The sequence below is a fragment of the Oryzias latipes genome, chromosome 13 (assembly GCF_002234675.1).
Source record: "Oryzias latipes chromosome 13, ASM223467v1".
Lineage (NCBI taxonomy): Eukaryota > Metazoa > Chordata > Actinopteri > Beloniformes > Adrianichthyidae > Oryzias > Oryzias latipes.
In genome coordinates, this window is record NC_019871.2 from 27348388 (window position 1) to 27371414 (window position 23027).

The 23027-nt window shown below is 38.1% G+C and overlaps 2 protein-coding genes and 1 long non-coding RNA gene across 3 annotated transcripts; 1 reads left to right on the forward strand and 2 right to left on the reverse strand.

The window, feature by feature from the left end:
• Window positions 1-302: 302 nt before the first annotated feature.
• On the reverse strand, window positions 303-3483 carry LOC105355509 (putative uncharacterized protein DDB_G0292636). The gene is made up of 4 exons (XM_011482930.3): window positions 3276-3483; window positions 3014-3123; window positions 1223-1387; window positions 303-452 (listed from the first exon to the last, which is right to left on the reverse strand). The coding sequence occupies exons 1-4, from the start codon at window positions 3289-3291 to the stop codon at window positions 447-449; spliced, it is 297 nt and encodes a 98-aa protein (XP_011481232.1). The 5' UTR covers window positions 3292-3483; the 3' UTR covers window positions 303-446.
• Window positions 3484-8018: 4535 nt separating this feature from the next.
• On the reverse strand, window positions 8019-22573 carry LOC105353542 (cylicin-2). Its single transcript, XM_011482927.3, has 22 exons — window positions 22463-22573; window positions 21801-21925; window positions 21613-21711; window positions 21037-21105; window positions 20128-20223; window positions 19952-20047; window positions 19770-19868; window positions 18705-18806; window positions 16874-16951; window positions 16749-16794; window positions 16603-16661; window positions 16478-16520; window positions 13673-13797; window positions 13508-13573; window positions 13335-13418; window positions 13161-13250; window positions 12159-12224; window positions 12023-12076; window positions 11848-11940; window positions 11636-11728; window positions 11417-11485; window positions 8019-8617 (listed from the first exon to the last, which is right to left on the reverse strand). Exons 1-22 carry the CDS (start codon window positions 22482-22484, stop codon window positions 8273-8275), a joined length of 2019 nt encoding a protein of 672 aa, XP_011481229.2. The 5' UTR covers window positions 22485-22573; the 3' UTR covers window positions 8019-8272.
• LOC105355507 lies at window positions 18815-19368 on the forward strand. The gene is made up of 2 exons (XR_909902.2): window positions 18815-18926; window positions 19071-19368. It is a non-coding gene; the product is annotated as an uncharacterized LOC105355507 (long non-coding RNA).
• Window positions 22574-23027: the final 454 nt, after the last annotated feature.

Genomic DNA, 23027 nt, shown 5'->3' on the forward strand with positions numbered 1-23027 from the left:
TGCAGGCCAAATGGTTATGGTACCTGCACCAGCAAATAGATCAATGAACGTCTTTGTTTTCCTCTTCTGAACTGGAATCTGGATCCAAACTGTACGGCTGGATAGCTTCAACATTGCTCACCAAAAAACTTCAAAAATGAATAACCCCCCAAATCAGTTCATATTTGCTCAATCACATCTTTAGTTTGAAAGTTTTGACATTTTCTGAACCTTGGTTGTCTTTTGAAAGTTGTGAGGCACTGCCATCTTGTGGCAATTATAGACAACCGCAATTATAAAACGATAAAAGTCAAAAGAGAAAAAAAGATTTAAAAGACTTTATTTTAGAGAAATCTGCATCATTTTTCCTTCTTCACGTTTCTATGAATGGACAAAAAACAAAACTGGCAACAAAGATGTCATCGCTCGCTCCGCCAAAATGCAAAACAATAAAACTGCAGCAGGGATCAGTCCTGAAATTACAAAAAAAATAAATAAGTAAATTGAGTGAAATAAAACCCTATACAGCCCTTTCACAAAACCTGTAGAACAACATCATTATGTCTCCAACCAGCTACTTCCTACTTTCCCTTTGGGAGTTGATCTTTATCAAGTTGCATGAAAGCTAGCAATTTGTCTAAAAAGCTGAGAAGTTAGAAATTTGAAGAAACGTGATGACCTGAGACAGTCAGTCGGAAGAAAAGGATTTAGGAGGAAACCCAAAACCATGCAACAGTTTGAGCCGTCAATTATGCAGGTGGGTGTTTCGTGTCAGGTTCATTTCAAAACCAGCATCCCTGGTTGATCAGGTTCTCCAACGTTCAGACAAAAGACAGTTTGGAAAAAAAAAAGTTTGGATGTTATCTATTGAACTAAGGTGCGACTGGTATGTTTCGTAACCCTTGTGCTATCCTAGGCACTTTAACGTTGGGAATTGGGTCATCTAGACCCACTAGACAGTACGCTAAACCTTTTTTCTTCAATGATTTGTGATCTTCACTGGTGTCCATGGATAACATGAAATCTTTCCACCCTTATCCACTTTTGTCATGGTAGGAACAACAGGGCATTGTAAGGGTGGGGTCATCTAAGATAGCACAAGGTTTCACTGTTTGAATCATTTGAGGTCCTAAAAAAAACAGGATATTTAGACAAAAAAGGTTGTCCTGAACCATACAGACAAGAAATCTGAGATAGTTCCTCATGTCAATAATTCCCCAAATTAAACAGAGAGCTGCTTTACCTCATCACTGCTGGAGGATCCATGTTTTTTTCCTCCTTCACCCTTTTTCTTCTCTTTCTTGTCCTTCTTTTTCTTATCACCTCCATGTTTGTCTTTGTCCTTGTGGTCAGACTTGTCCTTGTGGTCAGACTTGTCCTTGTGGTCAGACTTGTGTTTGTCATCACTCTACATACAACACAAAGTGCATTGCAACACATCAAAGTGTGTGGGACAGAAGTGTCTTGAAAGCAAACTTCCATTAGCAAAATTTGTACATTTGAGTACAAGTATACTTTAGACCAGTGTCTTTCAACCTTTTTTGAGCCAAGGCACACTGCATCTTGACAAAAATCCTGTGGCAGAACAGCATCCAAAAGTTATAAAAAGGAGAAACTCTATAGTCTGTATTGATCTACAGTCCCTCCATAATCTTACAGGCATTTTTGTGATAATTGTGGCAGAAAAAGCTGGAACTTGCAGCTGTTTTTTTTCTAAAAGTTATTATAAATTTGTTAGTTTTCAGTAATAATTTTCAACTAAATTATTTGAATAGTGATTATATCTCTATATCCATCTATATCAATAATAGTGCAAATGCAAATGTATTTTTTCGAACTGATATATATATTTTATTAAAAAATTATAATATAATCAAAATATGATAAAATTTACACAAAAATAATATTCATGTTTTCTGTAGTTACACAAAAAGCGAACATGAAGTTTTATTAGTTTTTCGTTTGTCTTAATCAAAGATGAAGTATTTTAAAACTTTAACAAAAATGTTTTATTTCTTTTTAGATGATTAAATGTTTTCAATTTAGTTCAATTGTGTCTGTTGGCCACTTCACCTTAATCCTGTTTCTTAAATGTTATTACTTCCTAAATTTAACATAAAATAATCCAGACATTATTAGAAAAGTGTTTCAGTTAGAAAGTTGACTTGGACCAAACTCTGGGATGTTTGGCGGTTTATAAACACAAACCTCGAAGGAGAACTAAACTGTTGACCTGTGATTTCATCAAAAAGAATTAAAAACTGTTTGATGTGTCTTAGTTGTGGTTTCAAGACGTTTAACAGGGAAGACTTGTTTTACGCCAAGACGCTGTCACTTTAACCCAATGCATCATGGGAGATGTAGTGAAGACCGACAGACTCGCGTCTCAGAGGTTTATTATTTTGGTCACTTGTTCAACGGTCTGATACCGGATTCTGTGGAAAGTTACACTGCTAAAGAAGAGCTTTAGCTGGTATTTTTGTTGGAACTGAGAGACTTTAGGAGCAAAATTGAAACAAGGAAGTGAAGACTTTAACCACTTCTGATTGGTCAGACCGATGACGTAGGGAGTATGACGCCTGCAAGAATGATTGGTGGAGTTAAAGGGGCGGGACTTTTCCTGAAACAGAGCTGTAGCTGCGGCTGAATCGCGGTGCCGTCATTCTTATATAAGTATCTTTAATAGAATAAAATAAACACGAAGAAAAACGGATCTTACGATCTTTAATAATCCTAACTACTCGGTCTTTTATCAGGGCCTGTTTGGATGAAGACAAAGCTGATATCCTGGAGATTGTAAATGTTTTAGATGAGTGAAAATGGATAATTTCTCACGACACTGGTTTGAAAAACACTGCTTTAGAACATGTAGATGTAGGGGGAATAATTTTTTTAGAGGAAATTTACAATTTATAGGTACTATAAAGCAAAAGCTTCTATAATACTGCCTCACCTCACTCAATGGACTTCTTTTTGTCAAGGGATTTCTTGAAATTTCAAAGTTGACAGTAAAACTGTTTTAAAAATTCCTTACCTTGCCCTTATCCTTGCCCTTGCCCTTATCCTGGTCCTTCTTTTTGCTCCAAGGTAAGCTTAGCTCATCCTTCTGTGCATCCTTCTTCTTCACCTGCTCCTCACCAACAGCTGCAAACAAACCAGGAAGAGTGGAGATTCTTGACAGATTGTGCAAAAACTGTGCATAAACAAAAGCTCGCAGATAAAAATTGCGTCATATTTTAGTTTTTGATTGTCAAACATGTCGGGGGAAAAAGCAACTCTGAGGAAAAGTTCCTTACCGTCTTTGAGGTCCATGATGAGCTAGTCTGGAGTGTTTTTCCTGAAGTACCTGCGTGCGACTGACTTTCAACCCCTTTAAAGTGCCAGGAAATGTGGCCACACCCAAAACGCCGGAGAGGAAAAAGCATAACCAGAACAACACCTCTAAAACAACAAAAAAAACAAACCCATGAAGTCATCACCTGATCCTTCTCAGCCGTTTGAAATGATGCGTTCACTGGAATTGGGAAATGTCAGCGTCACATTCACCCACTGACCGTAAAACTTTCTCAGGAATTTCTACACATTAAACATAGAGGTTTAAAAAAACAAGGGGGAGGAATACACATATTTTACTTATTGTCAAAGCTATGAAGTTGAACAAAGTTGGATACTTTAGTGGAACCCCTCCCCAGTTAAAGGCGGGGTGGGCGGGTCCTGCAGCCAAAACAATGACTGTGCTCACCTTCAGCACAGATTTTTAGGATTCCTGCTATCAGTAACACTTTTACATTCAGTCACACCCTGGTTCTGTTTTTGCTCATACTGTTGCTTAGCAAAACATAAAAACACTTGGAGTGTATTTTAGAAAGTATACCTGAGCATAAGTATAGCAAGTAAGTAGTGTGGGATGGATACTAACCGAATACTTCTTCAGACTAAATCGAAAGCCATTATTTTGTAGTGATTAAAATAATCATTTTTGAATGCATTTATTAAAATTATTCTGTGGGGGAAAAAAGGAAATAAAAAGGAACTATATTATGAGTCTGGTGGGCGGAACCTTCGGCGCTCTGGCAGCGCCTCCAAGTGGCTGAAGACGGATCAACTTCCTGTTTCCGTTAGAAGTGATTTAAAAAAAAATTGAAATAAAATCATTACAAAACTCTCGCAGACACAACCACACAATGATGCAAGGCACAACTCTTCACAAAAACAAAGACAAAACAAAAACAAGAATGTATACAGATATAAGAAATATTAAAAACTTTCAGCATAAATTAAAATACAAGGCAATTAACAATCTGGATCCTAGATTTGTAACCATTCTGTAGCAGATTTACAAATGTCATCACTGAAAGGACTTGAGTTGTGAATACATTTCAATGAGGATAAATACAATCTGACTTCATTTTTAAAACACAGGAAATTCGTTCGATCCTTTTTTCACTTTTTCTCATGAATGTATTTTCCCCAAATTAGGAGGATGTTCACTAATTTTGTTGTCTCTTTTGCCAACTTACTGTTATAAATCAAAATATATTTTTCTGTGAATTGTATGTTTTTAATTTTTTGATTAAGCCAATTATAAAAATCTTGCCAGAATCTTTGGATCACTGGACATGAAAAAAACAGGTGTCTGCGTGTTTCTGGGGCTGTATGACAGAAATCAAATGGATCAACCTCAAAGCCAAATCTACTCTCAATATCTGTAGTGGGTAGTAATTGTTTATAATTTTGAACTGCATTTCTTTAATTTTGGGGACCACTGGCCATTTTATGACAAAAGTGTCTCAGTTAATTTATATTTCACTTTTCTATTTAAGTCATGGTATAATTTACCTTTAAGTAATTTGTTCAGGTATTTATTGTCACTTTTTTTCATTAAGTTTTATTTCTCCTATTACTAAATTTGGTAGACAATATTGTATTTTTTATTAACTGTATTAAAGCAATTGGAATTGCTCTGCAGGTTTTCTGAAATTCCTTGGTTAAGTATTCTGTCACATTCAACTCGTAGTCTCGGAGTCCATCATCATGGTAGAAGCACAGGCGGCGTCTCAGGATTTGGGTTTAGCTCTAACTTTATTTTCCAATTTCTTCTGTTGGCATTTCACAGTCATGCCCCAAGCTCTAACCAACAACAACCCTCCAAATGGTTACAACTCCCACCTTTATAGGATTTCTCCTTTGGGAGCTACCATCCACCCCGGTTCCCACAGATAATTATTTACACAAAATATTAAAATATGTACATTCAAAGTTTCCCCAACCTCTATAAAAAAGATAAATTCCCCCTACAAAAATAGAACTCACTAACTGTTCCTAAACCATTTAAAAAATTCACTCAAATAATAAAATTAATACTCTAAATCTCCCCTGTTAACTTTACTATGATTTTGGTTCCCTTCCCGGAAAAAAATATAAGGTTCTTGTACCCTTAGGGACCTCTTTTGCTGGCGGACCATTCCTGCCATAGGAAAAAGAGGTGAGTCACCACAATCAGACTAGGCATACACAGACATGCAGCTGCTGTAAAAGCTTAATATTTAAATCTATGTGCTTTCACAGGTGCTCCTGACCTAGAAGAACTTTGCTGCTGCTGCTTAACTTTAGTTGCGTTAAACTTATAACCGTCTCTGCCTGTTTCTTTAATGTAACAATTGCTCGTTGTGACAATTCATTATCATATTTACTAAAGTCTCTTAACTGAAGAATTTCTCCATATATCATTTTCCAGTGGAAAAGTACTTGTTTGTGAAATTCTGAAATCTTTATAGGAAGTTTTGAAATTTCAAAGTCGCATCTCAGCAAAAAATCTAATAGACCGACTTTTTTTTGAAGATGTTTTTGGCAATATGAAACCATATTGAGTCAGGGTTGGCCATAAAGTCTTTAAACCATTTTATTCTAAAGGTTCCAACCATTGATTCAAAATCAGTCGTCTTTATACCTCCCAAGATTTTATGATGTAATGGTTCTTATTTCTCCAAATAAATTTATATATAACTGAGTTAATTTTTTTACATTCTTTGAGTTAATGTAGAGACATTGGCATGGATATATTAATTTTGAAATTCCTTCTGATTTGGATGACAAATTTCTTCCAAAAATCGTTAAATCTTTTATTAACCAATGATTTCTGCATTTGCTTAATTTTTTCCATCATGTTTTTTTCTTCTTCTTTTTCATATCTAATTAATTTAATTCCTAAATATTTCACTTCGTGTTTTACTGGGATTGAAAACATTTCTTTTTCCAGACAAGAGTACAGGGGGAGTAATTCACATTTTTGTAAGTTTAGTCGAAGACCAGAAGCTTTTGAGAAAATGGAAATAATTTGCAGGGCTTTCCTTACCACGTTTTTGTCTTTTAGAAAAAAAAACTATGTCATCTGCAAACGGGCTAACTAAAAGTCAGTTTGAAATTGAAATGTAATTTATTTGAAAATAGAGAGTAATTACTGATGTGAGACATCCGTCAGATATTTAATTTAGAGGTCAAATTGTACGTTGGACGATAACATGCACTGAAATAAAATTGTTAATGTGTTGAAACAGTTAAATTGAATGGATTTGGACAATGACAGATAGTTTTCGTGTTGTTTCTGCTCTGAGACTCGTTTTAAATTTTCACAGACACAATTCCTTCAGGACCCGTAACATATACACTACGTGTATTAGCATTCACTTTAGCTTTTTCCTAAGGGATTGCTACCATAAGCTAATATTTACGTTTTAAATGGCCCATACCATGCTATTAGGCCTTTATTAGTAAACAATATCCATGTATATGATAGTATGTAACCTTTGACACACAAAATCATGAATTCTTAAATGAAATATGAGTTATTTTCACAGCTCATTGTCTTACCTGGAGGTAAGACGGCCTCTGCAGTGCATCTGCGTTTCTCCCATGAAAACAAACCACATCCCAACTTTTGCAAAGATGGATGTGCATATTGTGCATAGAAAAGGAAATGGTTTAGCCGATCACCTCTAGCTCAGCTGAAAAAGTGGGTGTGTTCGTCTGGGAGGCGGTGCTGGCAGCACGGACTCTTCCTGGAAGGGGCGGTTCCTCACTTTGTGATGTCATAATGTGAGAACCCACTAGTTTTTGTGGTTTGGGAGGGGCTGGTGGATTTTAGAGGAACAGTCAGAAATGCATGAATGGATCAAAATACCAGTTTGGGGTTGTGTTTTTAGCAACGAATGAACATTATAAAATAATTAAAAGCTCAAAAAGTTGATTCAGCATGATACAAGCCCCTTAATAATGTGTTGTAATGATTTTAAAAAGCAAAATATTTGTTATACACCTTTAAAGTTATGAAACATTTTTCTTGCTGGAAGTCTACAGTAGAGTTTGGATAAAATCAAATAATGCAAAGTTCTCTTATTGTAATAATTATCGTCATTATTATATTCTAAAAAATTTGGACCATTTCTCAGAATTCTGACTTTATAATCTAAATTGGAATTCTAATCTCATGATTTCTGACTTTAACCCTTGTGCTATCTTAGATGACCCCACCCTTGCATTGACGTGTTCTCTCTACCTTGACAAAGGTGGATAAAGGTGGAAAGATTTCATGTAATCCATGGACACCAGTGAAGATCACAAATCATTGAAGAAAAAAGGTTCAGAGCACTGTCTAGTGGGTCTAGATGACCCAACTCCCAATGTTAAAGTGCCTAGGATAGCTCAAGGGTTAATCCCACGCATCACTCAATTTTACTTATTCTGACATGTTGATATCTAACAATTGATCATATTACAGGCTTTTCTTTTACTAGCTGTTATCCAAAATGTTGAGACCCAATTTTAATAGAAAAGGTTTTATTTTGAACTCTGTCTACTTTCCTAAAATGTTTTACTTCTTGTTAGAAAAATGCTAAATTAATCTCAATTTGTTTTTTTTTCTCAGAACTGTCTTTTTTTTGTCTTTTGTCAAACTCTCTTCAAAAACCACTTCATGACTTATCAAATTATTATTTTGAATTTTCGGACAAAGAAATGTAAACAAAGAAAGCCAGCCACAATAAAATCTAACAGCTTTATTTCACACACAAAAAACTGTTATTTTATGATTTATTTTTATGTTATTTTATGATTCCAACTTTAATTGTGTTTTTCCCTCAAATGAACCACATGTGGAACAGAAATCATGTTTTTCTCAGCCTCTTAACCCTGGTAAAGCAAGCACATATGGTGAATAACAATATTTGAATCCAAACCAAAACCCAAAACCCTCTTATGCCTCAAACTTTATGTTTTTGCATTTCTTTTTCTTTAATCAGAATGGTTTTTTATAACTGGAATCTACTGATCTATAAACTCTGGGGCCTCTGAGAAATTCAGATGCGCTGAGGGGGGTGGAGGTGCGGGTGGTTCCATCCCTGACCCTCGTGCCCCCCATCAGAGGCTCCATGGGGCTGCTGGCGGAGGTTTGGACTCCAGAGGACTCGGACGGCTTCCCAGGATCCAGCTGGCCTTCACGTTTGGGAGGAACGGACGTGCCGGAGAGGCTCGGAGCGCCGCTCGGCTTGGAGCTTCCATCACTGGATGCAGACGGCCCGCCGCTGGTTGAACCGGACGCCTCCGTCTTTGGATCCCCGCTCTGCTGACCATCAGGGACTTCCTGGAAGGTGATAAAACAGGAGATGTTCACAGAAAACACTCACTGAAATCTATATAATACTTTGAAAGATTTCAGACCTTATTCTCAGACACTCAGGATGTTTGACCAGGTTTGAATTCTGTTTGCTCTAAACCTTTGCAAGCTTTTCTAATAAATCAGGACAGTTGAGATTTTTTGTCTCATAAAGAGCTAAGATCTAGAAATAAGGAAATTATGATTAAAATGAATCAAAATGCCTTTGCTCCAAGACTCAAAATAACTCAAACTGGACTGTAACCTTTGCTTTACTTTTTAAGTTCAATAAATGTTGAATTTTGGAAACAAATTTTTGGATTTATGTTAGGCCTGCACAATAAATCACAAATTCATCGTTATCTCGATTTCAAGATGTGCAATACGCATATTGCAAAAGATGGCGAAGATTGCAATCAGTGGTTACTTAAATGTGCTAAAACAATCCTACAGCAGCTTGAAGAATTTAACGGATCAAATAAATCCATTTATGCATTTGACCAATCACATGGACCCTATCATGTTAGATTCACGCCTCCAATGAAGAGGGTCATTTGGAGTGGTGCCAGTGGCTCAGGCGGTTGAGCCATTGATCAAAGTGTCGGCGGTTCAATCCCCCCAGCCAACTGTCGTTGTGTCCTTGAGCCAGACACTTCCTGCCTCCAGTGTGGCTCCACTGGTGTGTGAATGTGCATGAGTGTCCCGGTGATGGTCAGAGGGGCCGTAGGCGCAAACTGGCAGCCACGCCTCTGTCAGTCTGCCCCAGGGCAGCTGTGGCTACAACAGTAGCTACTTTGAGCGTTTGGAAAAAACGCAGATAAATCCAATCCATTATTATTTAAGTTATGTTGACTCTTATTTAAATTAAACTGTTGCAGTGAAATGGAAATTACGTTTTTAGTTGTTTTGCTGTTTGCTCAAGTTATATTGTCATCTCAATACTGATCACTAAAATCGTGCAGCCCTAGTTTATCTTCTATCTAAGTTGTAGTTTAGATTTTATGAGGATTTATTAGGATGGATCAACTGGTGCTAAAATGGTATTCACATTTTGTTCATATTTAGTTCTAAAATGAGTCATTTCCACTTATTACACTAGTTTTTCACCCCCAAAGACGCTGAGCGTCTCTGGGGGTGAGACAATGGGGAGTGGGCTGGCCCGGACTCCGAGCTTCTGCGTGATGATTGGAGGGTCTGTCGAAAGACTGCATCTCCTCTTGACTGACAGCGATTCTGTACTATGAGGAATCACTGAAGTTATTCGCGCTCAGTCCCATTGTGGATTCCTCAAGTTCAGTCGAAATAAAAACTGCTGCAATCCGTTTCTTTGATATTTGCTTGGAGAAATTGCTTGATTTTTTACTTTTAAATAAATAGAAAATTTTATGATGTAGGCCGAAAATGAGCTTCCCCTCTCTGACAGACCAGTAGCCGCCACTGCCACAAAGTCTATCCGTGGCGCAAAGCCAGCGCAGTAATGACCCACGATCGGAATAAACTGTTTATTTGAACCACGATCGGATCAACAATCGGCATAACTAGCCTATCTCGAACAGAAAGAAATTTTGATCCGAATATGTCTGATTGGGGCAGAGTATTCGGAACGGCGTGTTTACATGACGCAATTTTATTCTGATCAGGCGTTTGTTCCGATTACTTTTGTGTTTGCAGCTACTGCTTCTCCCATAAAAGCAAGCAACATACAAACTTTTGTAAGGATGGATCTGCGTATTGTCCAAATAAATTGAAAGCATTTATCTGAAAGTGTGAGTGTGTGTTAGCCTGGGGGCGGGGCTGGCAGCACAGATTCTTCCTGGAAGGGGCGGTTCCCCACTTTGTGATGTCACAATGTGAGAACCTGCTCGTTTTTGCGGATTGGGAGGAGCTGGTGCTCAAACTGCAGGTTTTTAGAGGAATACTCAAATATGTGTGAATGGATGGAAAATACCACTTTGGGGTCGTTTATTGTGTGGAATGAATATTTTAACACGTTTGATTTTGCATCATGTAGGCCCTTTAACATTAGTGTTCTTTTCACGCATTTCTGAAAAAAATTGTTTCACAAAGAAATTGTCTTGTTTTTCTGTCGTGCAAGAATATAATCTTGTTAAGAAAAATTTTCAACAGCAAAATAATCTTAGTTTGAGAAAACATGTATAAGTGACTAAAATCTTTTTCTTAAAATAAGAAATCTCAGTAAGACTTATTATTTTTTACAGACTTCTTTGCTTGTTATAAAGAAAATATGTTAATGTTGTTGGAAAAAAGATGTTTCTAACAAGTTAAAAAAGTAATAAATGCAAAATATTTTCCTTGGTAAAAGTGAAAAATGCCCAAGGTCTGGTGATTGGAAATATGAAAGTATTAAACTGGACATATACAGTATATGAGTATATTTATGTCTCTCCTTGTACTTTAACCCTATTTTGAGCATTACAACAGTCAGTCCATCCTTTCCAAATCAAAGTAGGACTATAATTACATATTTTAAGATAGAATTGTCACATTTATACGTAAATAATGAGGAAAAAAGTTTTATCAGAGATTTAACCTAAAATAGCATGTTTTAGAAATCAAAAGGGGATATTTAAGATTTCAAATTACTCCATCCAAGTTCCTAGTAGGGTAGTTCTAAGTGTTTTAGGTGTAATAATATAGTTAGACAAAAATACTTTGATATTTTGTGTTTTTGCTGTGTGGTCACAATTTTTTTGGAATCATTTCTGTTTTTACAGTGTAGTGAGAAAAACAAGCGTTATTCCTGTTTCTTGGAGTTTGTTTTTTTACCTTTTCCTTGTCTCCCTCGTCCTTCTTTTCTTTGTTTTCCTTGCCGCTGTCATTTGAATCAGAGGCTTCCTGCTCACACACAAGCAAAGATCCATCAGTTAGCTTTTGCAGAAACTTGCTTCATCTTTCTTTTTCTCGTCATCATCACTCCCAGAACACTCAAAGTCTTTGGTGTTACTGAAGAGTTTAAACCCTAACACAGCATCAGAAAATCTTTACTTTTTTCTTGTCTTTCTTTTTCTTCTTCTTTTTATCCTTTTTCTTCTTTTTCTTCTTGTCCTCACCAGAAGAATCGCTGGAAGAAGATGAATCCTGAACGGAAGAAACATCATTTCATTCTCATTGTTCATTTGTGTTTTAGTGACCCACACATTTCATATTCACAAATTCAACCAAAAAGATGCAATAAAACAATTAAAAAAAGGCCCCGCCTTCTTCTTCTTCTTCTTATCCTTCTTTTTCTTCTTCTTATCATCCTTCTTTTTCTTCTTCTTCTTGTCTTTCATCTTCTTTTTCTTCTTTTTCTGTAAATTGAAGGCAGGATTTACAGATGGTTTGTTTACGTAGCGGTCACGCCGCGCTGGAGATGGCACTGGCGTGTCTCACCTCATGATCACTATCAGAGGAAGATGAAGAGCTTTCCTCAGAGGAGCTGCAGCTCTAAAACACAATTCAGTCCATTAGAGACACGGCTGTGATCAAACCACTGCTTTTTGAAAACACTCGTGTATCTTAAGTTTACCTTCTTCTTCTTTTTCTTCTTCTTTTTCTTGTCATCGTCACTATCAGAGGAGGAGGAGCTTGAGTCCTTTAAAAAGACAGCAGAGGAAGGTTATTGTGAATTTCAGTGAAATATGCAACCATTATTCTGGTATTTTCATTCCTTTTGCATTTTTCTGATGATGGAAGACATATGGAAAGAATGCATTTCTGAGTATTTTTTTTTTGCTCAAATTGTTGTGAATCAGGAGCAGATAACAAATTTGCGACGTAGAAAAAACACTGGGCGGGCCCCGAACCCTCAGCAACAGTGAAGGGAAGGGGGGATGGGGTTGCACTGAGGCAATGGTCTTCTCCACAGTCAATTTTGCTCATCATTTAGTGGTTGGTGGGGTGAGGGGCTGTGAGCTAACGGCAAAGAGTGTAAACAAAGAGCTCTCGGTTATGGGTGACAGGAAGGGGGAGTTGCGCCACACCAATGACCCCACCTACAACTCAACTAATGATCTACTGCCTCTCTGTGCTCGAAAACGGTTTTTTTTTATTGTGGTTAAAAATAGTTTCATATAAAAACCACTGGGAACACTTTGAAAATGGATCAAAAGATGATTGGAGTGAGACTTTGAAGAACTTTATTACAAAATAAAAAAAATGCAAACCTTGTCCTTCTTCTTCTTTGCCTTTTTCTTCTTCTTCTTCTTCTTGTCATCCTCACTATCACTACCAGAAGAAGAGGAGCTTGAGTCCTTCAAAAAAAGAGCAGATGAGGTTTATTCAGATTTCAGTGAAATATCCAACCATAAAGGCCTTCTTTACGAACAAAAACAATCAGATGCAAACCTTGTCCTTCTTCTTTTTTCCCTTCTTTTTTTTCCCCTTCTTCTTCTTCTTCTTCTTGTCATCCTCACTATCAGAAGAGGAGCTTGAGTCCTTCAAAAAGAGAGCAGAAGAGTGTTTAGAGTGGATCGCAATGACATAAAAGAATGTAAAAGTTCCTTAATTAAATGTTCAGACAAAGGCAAACCTTATCCTTCTTCTTCTTTGCCTTTTTCTTCTTCTTCTTCTTCTTGTCATCCTCACTTTCACTATCAGAAGAAGAAGAGGAGCTCGAGTCCTTCAAAAAGAGAGCAGAAGAGTGTTTAAAGTGGATTGCAATGACATAAAAAATAATTATCATAAGGTTCAGACAGAGGCGAACCTTATCCTTCTTCTTCTTTGCCTTTTTCTTCTTCTTCTTCTTCTTGTCATCTTCACTATCAGAGGAGGAAGAGGAGCTGGAATCCTGTCAAACAGAGGAGTCCACAACAAACATTTTTGAGTTTCAGTCAAATACAAACAAAAGAAAAGACCAAAGCAAATATGAGGTTTGACCTTCTTCTTCTTTTTCTTTTTTTTCTTTTTCTTGTCATCTTCACTGTCTGAAGAAGAGCTTGAATCCTGAAAAAGAAGAGTGTCGAGAACACAATGAAGAGTGCGACCCAGCAGCTAGAGAAAGACATCCGGAGGATGACCAGCTCTCTTCTAACGCATGATCACCTTCTTGTCCTTTTTCTTCTTCAGCTTTTTCTTCTTCTTCTTTTCTTTCTCGTCCTTCTCTCCTTCCCCCTCATCGTCACTCAGGTGGCCCTCTTCATTGCAATCAGTGGACGCCTTCATCCCCCCTGCTGGACAGGAAACATTACCACACCTGAAACTCTGCAAAGAGTGTCGTAATCTCAGCGGGATGACACTGCAGGAAACGTATGTTTGCAGAAATAATAAAACATTCTGTAGCAGCCTTTAGTGTGTATTCAAATGTTGACTTTTAGGGTGTTTCTGGGCAGACTTTGATGCCCAAATGAGGAAGATAAGATTGCAGATTTTTCTGATAAGAATTCTGATAAGTAAATCAAACCTTTCATCAAAGGAATTAAACGTAAGTACCACCACAATTAAATTTCATAATAAATTTATCTGTGCTTTTTAAGTTTCACATAAGGAAGCTCTACCTCTCATCAATTAACCTTAGCTCTAAACCGGCGGTCTGCAACCTTTCATGCTAAAAGAGCCAGTTTCCCACTGACTAAAACCTACCAGGAGCCACAAAATCCCTCTTCATCGTCTAGAAAAGTACACGTTTCTGCCTTAATAGTCACTTTCACAAATGTAATGACATTTTTAACAATTGCAATAATTGAATTACAAGTGTTACATTTTGTTTTATACATGTTTTACTTCTGTTAGTTTTGACAAGTCAAAATAAATACATCCTGTTTCAAACAAGATCCTCCTGCTGCAGCAGATTCTTTGGACTTAAAATAGCAAAAAAGCCGAGCCAAACATAGCCTTTTATATCATCTTTAATGTGTCTATATGATGCAAAATCGACTTTTTGAGCTTCTAAGTGTATTATAATGTTCATTACTCATGATGAAGAACCCCAAAGCAGCATTTTGATCTGTTCCCGCATTTCTGAATATTCCTCTAAAAACCTGAGCTCTGAGCACCAGCCCCTCCCAATCCACAAAAAGCTGTGGGTTCTCACATTGTGACATCACAAAGGGAGGAACCGCCCCTTCCAGGGAGATTCTGCAATGCCAGCCCCGCCCCCAGGCTAACTCACACAAACACTGAGCTAGCGGTGTTTGGCAAAACGCTTTCCTTTAATGTGCACAATATGCAGATCCATCTTTGCAAAAGTTCAGATGTTTTTTTCGTGGGCGAAAGGCAGACGCACTACCGCTGCCGACTCTAGGATGATGTCATGAAATGGGCGGACCCACAAGGAGAGAAATAATAAAGGGATCGACTTATCCTACTTCTGGGTTGAAAAATGTGCTGTGAAAATAACTCATATTTCATTCAAAAATCGTTCTGTCGTGTTCCAAAGGTAACATATGATCATATATATAGATATAATTTACTTTGAAATACTTAAGAACAGCATGATATAGGCCCTTAAAGACTTTAGCCCGCCTTCATCCTTTCTCTTCTTTTACTATTGTAATAAACATGACAACATTGGTGTTAATTCCAATTAACAAAACTATAAATTAAAATTCATTTGTGTAGTTTAAGAACTTTGCCTCTGAAAAGCATCTTCACAATATTGGGCAGCAGAAGATAAGAATATTCTAATGATAAAACAATCTGACAATAAATTAAATCTTTTACAGTCATTTTGATCATCGGACATTTTGAAATTGTAAACACTAAACTGCCAATTAGCCAAGACCTCATTAAAACATTTTTTTTTTTTTAAAGTTGACTGTTTATCCCACAATGGGGAAATTTGTTCTCTGCATTTGACCCATCCTCTGGGGAGCAGTGCGCTGCAGGCAAGCCACACATTTGGTGGATTTAACCCCCCATCAAACCCCTTAACCCTTGTGCTTTCTTAGATGAGCCCACCCTTCCATTGACGTGTTCTCCCTACCATGACAAAGGTGGATAAAGGTGGAAAGATTTCATGTAATCCATGGACACCAGTGAAGATCACAAATCATTGAAGAAAAAAGGTTCAGAGCACTGTCTAGTGGGTCTAGATGACCCAACTCCCAATGGTAAAGTGCCTAGGATAGCACAAGGCTAATTTGTCGAGTCAGCTGGGAGTCTGAGTCCCATTTCTAAAGTCTTTGGTATGACTGGGTTTGAACCCACAACCTTACAGTTACAGGGCAGACACTCTAACCACAAGGCCACTGAGCTGGTTATACATTTATTTAATACCTATTTAACTCATTAGAATTTCTCTACAAAGCCAAAGAATCACAGTAAAAGAGCCACATGTGGTTCCAGGGCCTCAGGTTGCAGACCCCTGCTCCAGACCAACAGCTAAGTTCCGCCGCCTTTTCTTCTCATTCAATCACGATTAGATTTTTGCTTTCAATTCTTGGACATTTATTTGTCTACAGTCTAGACATTTTTGCAGTCAGCTTCTGGGGTTCATTCATCTTTGAACTGAGCTTATACCACGTGCATGCAGGACGCCAACGGCCCAGAGCCTAACTTACTTCATGCGCATCTTTTGTATCACAGATCTATCTTTTATTTTATTCACATTCTTCAGATCTGTCCTTAAATCTGCTTGATAAAGGTATGAGTTGGACCCTGTCTTGTCATTGATAAACGTTTTGTCATGCTCACTGATTTGGTTCAGCATCTTATAAAGTTTCCTTCTTCTGGCAAAAACTAGTTCTTAATCACAAAAGATTTGTTTTGATTGAAATTCCAGTTTGTCGTCTTCTCCAGTATTTGTAGTTCTGACATCTATTTGCCTGAATAAAAGATGTCTTGTTGTTTTGCTCATTTTGATGATATTTTCTCTGCAAACTGTGCACAGTCCGCATTCAGAGTCCTTACCGGGCAATGTGGAGAAGAGCTGTCCCTCCTCAACTTCCATGGCCTGACAGAAAGAAAGACAGCAGTCACTTCCTGTCTACACGTTTAAATAGCGTGTGATTTGTACGTGTGCGTCAACAGTTCACCTGGTCTTCCTTGTCTTTTTTCTCATCTCCATCATGGCCTTGTTCTGCTTTGTCCCCACCTGGAGAGAACATTTTGCATGAACACTGTAAGCTGCATTAAAGTGACTTTTCAATCTTCCTGTTTGAGTCTTAAACACAACGCTTACTTGCTGCTGAAAGGCCAGAAGAACTACAGGGTTCCTTCCCCTCATCCTGCATCAGAAGACATGCGGTAACGTTTTTGTAAGGCTCGTTACACTTTTATTAAATACTCGTGGAAAAAAATCCTCACCTTTTTCTTGTCCTTCTTTTTCTTCTCTTTCTTGTCTTTCTTCTTCTTTTTCTCACTATCAGAAGAAGAGCTGGAATCCTGCATCAAAAACAAATACTATTTATTTAGAAATGATGGCACTTTCATGATTTTTCACCCCTAAAAACTAAATCCTGAAAAACCCTTCTGAACAGACTCAATTCATTACATTAAGTAGAAAATAACAGAGCAGAGCAGCAGGAGTTCAGTAGAAATTCACCTCTGAATTGTGGGCGGGACCGTTGGCAGGGAGCAAGCCTGCTCCTCTTCCCATCACCCATCTGTTCACACGCTCTCCCACTACCTCACAGCCTCTCAAAAACCCAAGCTAATAATGCCTCTGCAACAAATGGCAGCAATATCAGAGCTGTCCAGCCGTACAGTTTAGATCCAGATTCCAGCTCAGTCAGGACAACAAAGACGCTCATGGATCTGTTTGTCTGCAAGTGGATGATCAGAATGGAGCAGAGCAGGAAGCTTGATGCTCACCAATTGAAGCTTCTACGTCACAAATATGCTCTTTGTTAAAGGGTTTTTTGCCTCTTAAATGACGACTGCTTTTGATTTGTTTTTCACACTGAGAAAAATGCTACAAAGACATGTTAAAAACTCAGAAAACTGAAAAAAATTGCACTAATAGTTTGCATGATTGAATGACTGAAATATTTCACACTAGTTGGTTTAAAGGCATAGGTATGCGTGTGTGAACACTATCTGTTTTGTGTACATGTTGACATGTGAACATTTTTTGCAGCTAGCAGGTGTGTTGATAATATTTGAGTGTGTGTGAACAGGCCCCGCCCTTTTTGTACTACATTTGAACCGTACCGTAACGATAAACAACCAGTAAACCTGTCTGCTCTATGCTGCTTCATGGTCTTACCCCCCCCCTCACTATCACCCCCCCCCCCCCCCCTCTAACATCCCTCTCTCTTCTTCCCTTCTTTCCTTTTCCGTCCGGTCCAACACCAAAGATTTTCAAACATGATTGAAATTAATAAAGTTTGGCCTCAATTACAAAAGGGGTTTATTCAGACATGCCTTTGGTTTGTCTGAAGATTAATAACCCCTCTTGTTAAAGTAAAATATGTCCAACACAAGAGGCCTTCAGTTCTCATCTGTCTGCCTAGCTGTTGGACAGGACAAGTTAAAAAAAAAAAAAAACTCAGAAAACACCATTTTGACGGTCTGTAATGATAAAAACTAAACACAAAATAATCTTGCATTTTTTTTACATATGGCCCACTAAAGGAAAATGTAGCCTCTGCCCTCATGGAGCTCCGGTGAACACCTGTTTCCAGCAGAAAAGTGTTGTATATACATGAATGACTCCTGGCTCCTTTTCTGTGTCCAGCATCCTCAGGTTTCACCACAGGCTGTGTTGAGTTTCAGAGCTTTGCCAAGTCACTACAGAGCCTCACTGACCACAGATGCAGATCAGTTACTAAGCAAGGGCTTCAGTATCAATATATGACACAGTAAAGTAGAAAAGATAGAGGTTTCAGACACTTCAGAAACTATAAATTCTTCACCTAAAACATACATTTTCTTCAATTTACCAAACCGTAGTCACCTCATCTTCTATCATCCACTAATGGATTTCTTTTTGTTTAAATTTACCAAAGTGTTTCACCATTTTCATCAGAAAAAAGTCCCACCAACAACTCCTGACCAGCTCTCCAAACAGAAGTAAGAAAAAGGAAGAGTTTCCCACCAGATTCAGTAAAATTATTCCATTCAAATTCACTTGAAAGGTTGTTTTGCTTTAGAAATGAAACAGTGCTGAGTAACAAAACACTTTTCTGTCTGTTACCTTCTTTTTGTCTTTCTTTTTCTTGTCTTTCTTCTTCTTTTTCTTCTTCTTGTCATCCTCGCTGTCAGAAGATGATGATGAAGAGGAAGAAGAGCTGGAGTCCTAGGTGAAAAAATGAAATGAGATGTCACATCGTGAATCCGATTGGTTTGAACAGACACACAAGTGGAGAAATGACAAGTAAATCAGTAAATGCAGTGACGCTTTCAAGATATTGTGCAGGTAAAACAATTGGTGTTTATTGTGTGACGTTGTTAAAATGATGCAATAATAACCGTAAAACATTTGACTGTAATCATTGACTGTAGAAGAGAACTGGACTGAATAAGTGTGATGTCATCCATTAACAAAAATGAATGGCTTCAGGTTCCAGGAAAATGATGTGAATTCAGCTGCCATTTTTCCGTGGGACCGACGTCCCCATGTTGGAGCCAGACATCGCAAGTAAGCTGTGATTGGCCTCAGCCGATCTGAATCAACACTTCCATGGCAACCACTCTCACCAATCAGGACGCAGCTTGTTGGAAGTCCCCGCTCCACTTGGGAGAATCTGTCACTCCAAGGATTTGAACATTTGATGTCAGACCACATACTTTTAGTGAGGCATCTGACTAGTCAGTTTATAACTGGAATAACTTGCAATAAAGAAAAAATATGGAAATAACGGGATTGGCATGAACATGTTAAAGAGCAAGAATTGTTATTCTGACAAATATGAGTAAAAGCTGTTTATTTCTCTATAGAGGTCTGTATGGTTTTGGCTTTTTGGGATCAGCAGGTACTTCCTGTTTGGAACACGGAGGGGGGAGAGGGTCCCTCAGTCCAGCTCTCATATACAGTCAATGGTTGTAATGTAACAAAATAAACCCAGTCATTCAAAAATCACCTGTGATACAATACCACCTGTACAATTTAATGGACTCCACAGTGCCCCCAGTGGTAGACTAAAAATCTACATCATGGTGTAATAAAATGTAAAATACTGTATAGAAATACCGACAAAAAAGAACTGAACCAAGTTATAATCCAAACCAAAAACAAGTTTGGCTCCTTCCATTTTCACACCTTCTTTTGCTTCTTCTTCTTTTTCTTCTTTTTGTCATCCTCACTATCAGAAGAAGAGGAAGAAGAAGAAGAAGAACTGTCTGAAGAGCTGCTGGAGTCCTGCAAAACAATTTAGAAATAAATTAAGTTTATCCTCGTGTAACTTCCATAAACGTTTTTTAGCATATTGAAAGGTGGAGTACCTTCTTCTTTTTCTTTTTGGATGTTTTTTTCTTCTTCTTTTTCTTCTTCTTATCATCCTCACTATCAGAAGAACTGTCTGAAGAACTGCTGGAGTCCTGCAAAACAATTCAGACGTACATTAAGTTTATCTTCCCAGAACGTTTTTCGTCTATTTGCATATTGAAAGGTGGACTACCTTCTTCTTTTTCTTTTTAGTTGTCTTTTTTTTCTTCTTCTTTTTCTTCTTCTTTTCATCTTCGCTGTCAGAAGATGAACTATCAGAGGATGCCTCCTGTGACGGATAAAGCAGGCCATTTTTGTGGAAGCTTCTGATTGGGCGTTTGTTTGCATCACTTGTATGTAAAAAGTCAGACAGTAAAGAAATAATAATAATAATTGGTACTTTATCGATCCCACAATGGGGAAATTCTTCTCCGCATTTGATCCATCCCCTGGGGGAGCAGTGAACTGCAGTCTAACTGCGCTCAGGAGGCAGTAGCGTTAAGGATCTAGCCTAAGGACCATCACTAGGTGACGTTAATTGCTCGCCATTGATATGGTAATTAACTCAGTACCATTGTTTATCCCCCTCCGGGAATCGAACCCTGGCTTACTGCATGGTAGCTTCTCGCCTTACCAACCGAGCTAACAACAGCAAGATAAAATGACAAAGTTTACGCATCATTTATTCTGATTTTACCCACATACATGTAATCTTGTTCACATCTGTGGTTTTCAACAGATACTGCTGTGACTTGCAAAACTAGATCAATGTTTCGATGCGTCTTTGTCTCCGTATTTTCTAGATCGTCTCATGGAAAGTATCACTTGAAGGTAGACAAGCGGCCATGTTTGGAGAGAAATTCGTTTTCGGAAAACCCTACATCGTTTTAAAAAGTGAAACTGCAAACAAAACAAATGTAAGAAAAAGACCCAATGAGGTTGAGGAATGCCAGAGGAGACAGATGTGGTTACTGACTTTGCGGTTTATTCAAATTTTTGTTTAACATTAAATAGATACATTTGAAATCATAGTATTTTGACTTTTTTTTTGACAAATTCAACTTATGAGGATGTCCTTTTTATGTGATCTGCTGTGACTCACCCCACTATCACTGTCAGAGGAGCTACTGGATGAAGAAGAGGAAGAGGATGAAGATGATGAGCTGGAGTCCTGACAAGAGAGGTTAATTAGTTGTCATTCGAAACTCTGAAATCGCTGACATCTGCTCCGCTGTTGTGGAACACAAGAATTCAAAACAGATGAGTCACTGAACTGTGAAACAGGACCCTAAGGGAGGAGGGATGTCAGTCACCAGCATGAGGGTGGAGCACCTCAAACACCTAGTTACACACTAAAGGAAAATCACAATGCACTCACCCACTGGAAAGAAGCAGTAAACCATTGTTGCAAAAGCAACCGCTCGTTACCTGTCACTCCTGTCGGCAGGAGTGGCATTTTCTACATACATGAAAAGAGGCCACGCCTTAAACTGACAAGGCCATCCAGTCCTGACATGACATGATCATGAGCAGAGTGTAGATATTAAGCAACACCACTTGAACCTGAATTAGATTTGGCTCCGGGATTGGCTCCGGGATTGGCCCCGGCGGCCCCGTGACCCTGACAGGGTCAAAACGGGCTTAGGAGATGAATGAGTGAAAGAAAGAATGAACTTACTTTCTTCTTCTTTTTCTTCAGCTTCTTTTCCTTCTTCTTTTCTTTTCCGCATATATTCTCATCATCACTGTCGGGGGAGCTATCACATGAATACATGTCCTGTAGAAAAAGAAAATGACATACTTTCTTAAGTCCTCCGTTTGCAATATGTTTTTGAGATCACGTCCAAACGATTCATTTGAACTCACCACTCCATCGTCTACGTTGGAGCTACCATCCAGATCCTTCTTCTTCTCCGCCTTTTCTTGGCCCGCCAGCTCCGGAAAGTCACCTGAGGAAACCTCTGCTGACTGGAGGTTGGCTCCATCTGGAGCTTTATTTATAAGAAGAAATAGGACGTGTAAAGACGACGGACAGCATTAAGCCCAACAGTTCTTCATAGTTTATTTCATTTTTAACTCCTGAGGGTCAAATAAGATGGTCAGAATTTAGAGGGAACTAAAGGAAATTCAGATACTGTGATAGCACAAAGCCAGAGACAACATTCAACTTCCTTGTTCTCCAACTACCTTAAAGGATGGGATTAAAGCGCAAAGAAATACAAGTCAGCTATTTCATTTTTTTTTTGCGGCTCTTCTCCACAAATCCTGTTTGCAACCTATGAGTTGAATGTATTTAACTTGCTCTTTCCACTTTTAAAACTGGAATCAACATTTTTTTTGTTCTTAGCTATTATCATTATTAACAAATAGAATAGGAAAACCTAAAAAAAACAATTTTCTGTATTCATTTTACTGGTTTTTTTTTCTCATCCAAAAAGTCCTCAAGTCAACCTTAGAGTAACAGTTTCACATTTTAAAAGGGCATTTTACAAAATACAACATATTGCAATAAAACACAGTCTGCAGACCTTTGGGGGGTGTGGACGCCATCCGGCCCGGTCCAGTCCTCTATCCAGTAGGGCTGGGTCTCCTGTGAGACCTGTGTGCTCGGATGCAAGACTGTGGAGTGCAAGACGGTGGAAAACTGAGGTGGGTGGGAACCAAAGCAGAGTTTCAAAATAAATCCTCATTGAAAAGACCAACCAAGCTTTTTTATAAAAGAATGTCAGCAGAATTCTTTTTCTTTTTCTTTTGTTTACCTTTAGCATTAGTTTTTCCAGCATACAATGATTTTGGTTACATATTTGTCTAATGTGGACTAAAGTTGATTTTACTTTGAAAAAGGCTTGTGTGTGTGACGCAGATGTTTACGGTGTGGCTTGTAGATCCTGTGCAAACAGGTAGTGCCTGTCGTAATGTTCACTCACTCCATCCTCATTCTGTGGTTCAGATGGAAGAGCTGCAGGCGTTTAGGTCAAACAGGTTCACACTTTCTTGAAGCAAAATTAGGTACGCTTGGTGGAAATTTGATTTCAAATGACCTTCTAAGAGAAGCAGAAGATTGTACTTTTTTTTAATCAAAATTTCCATCCT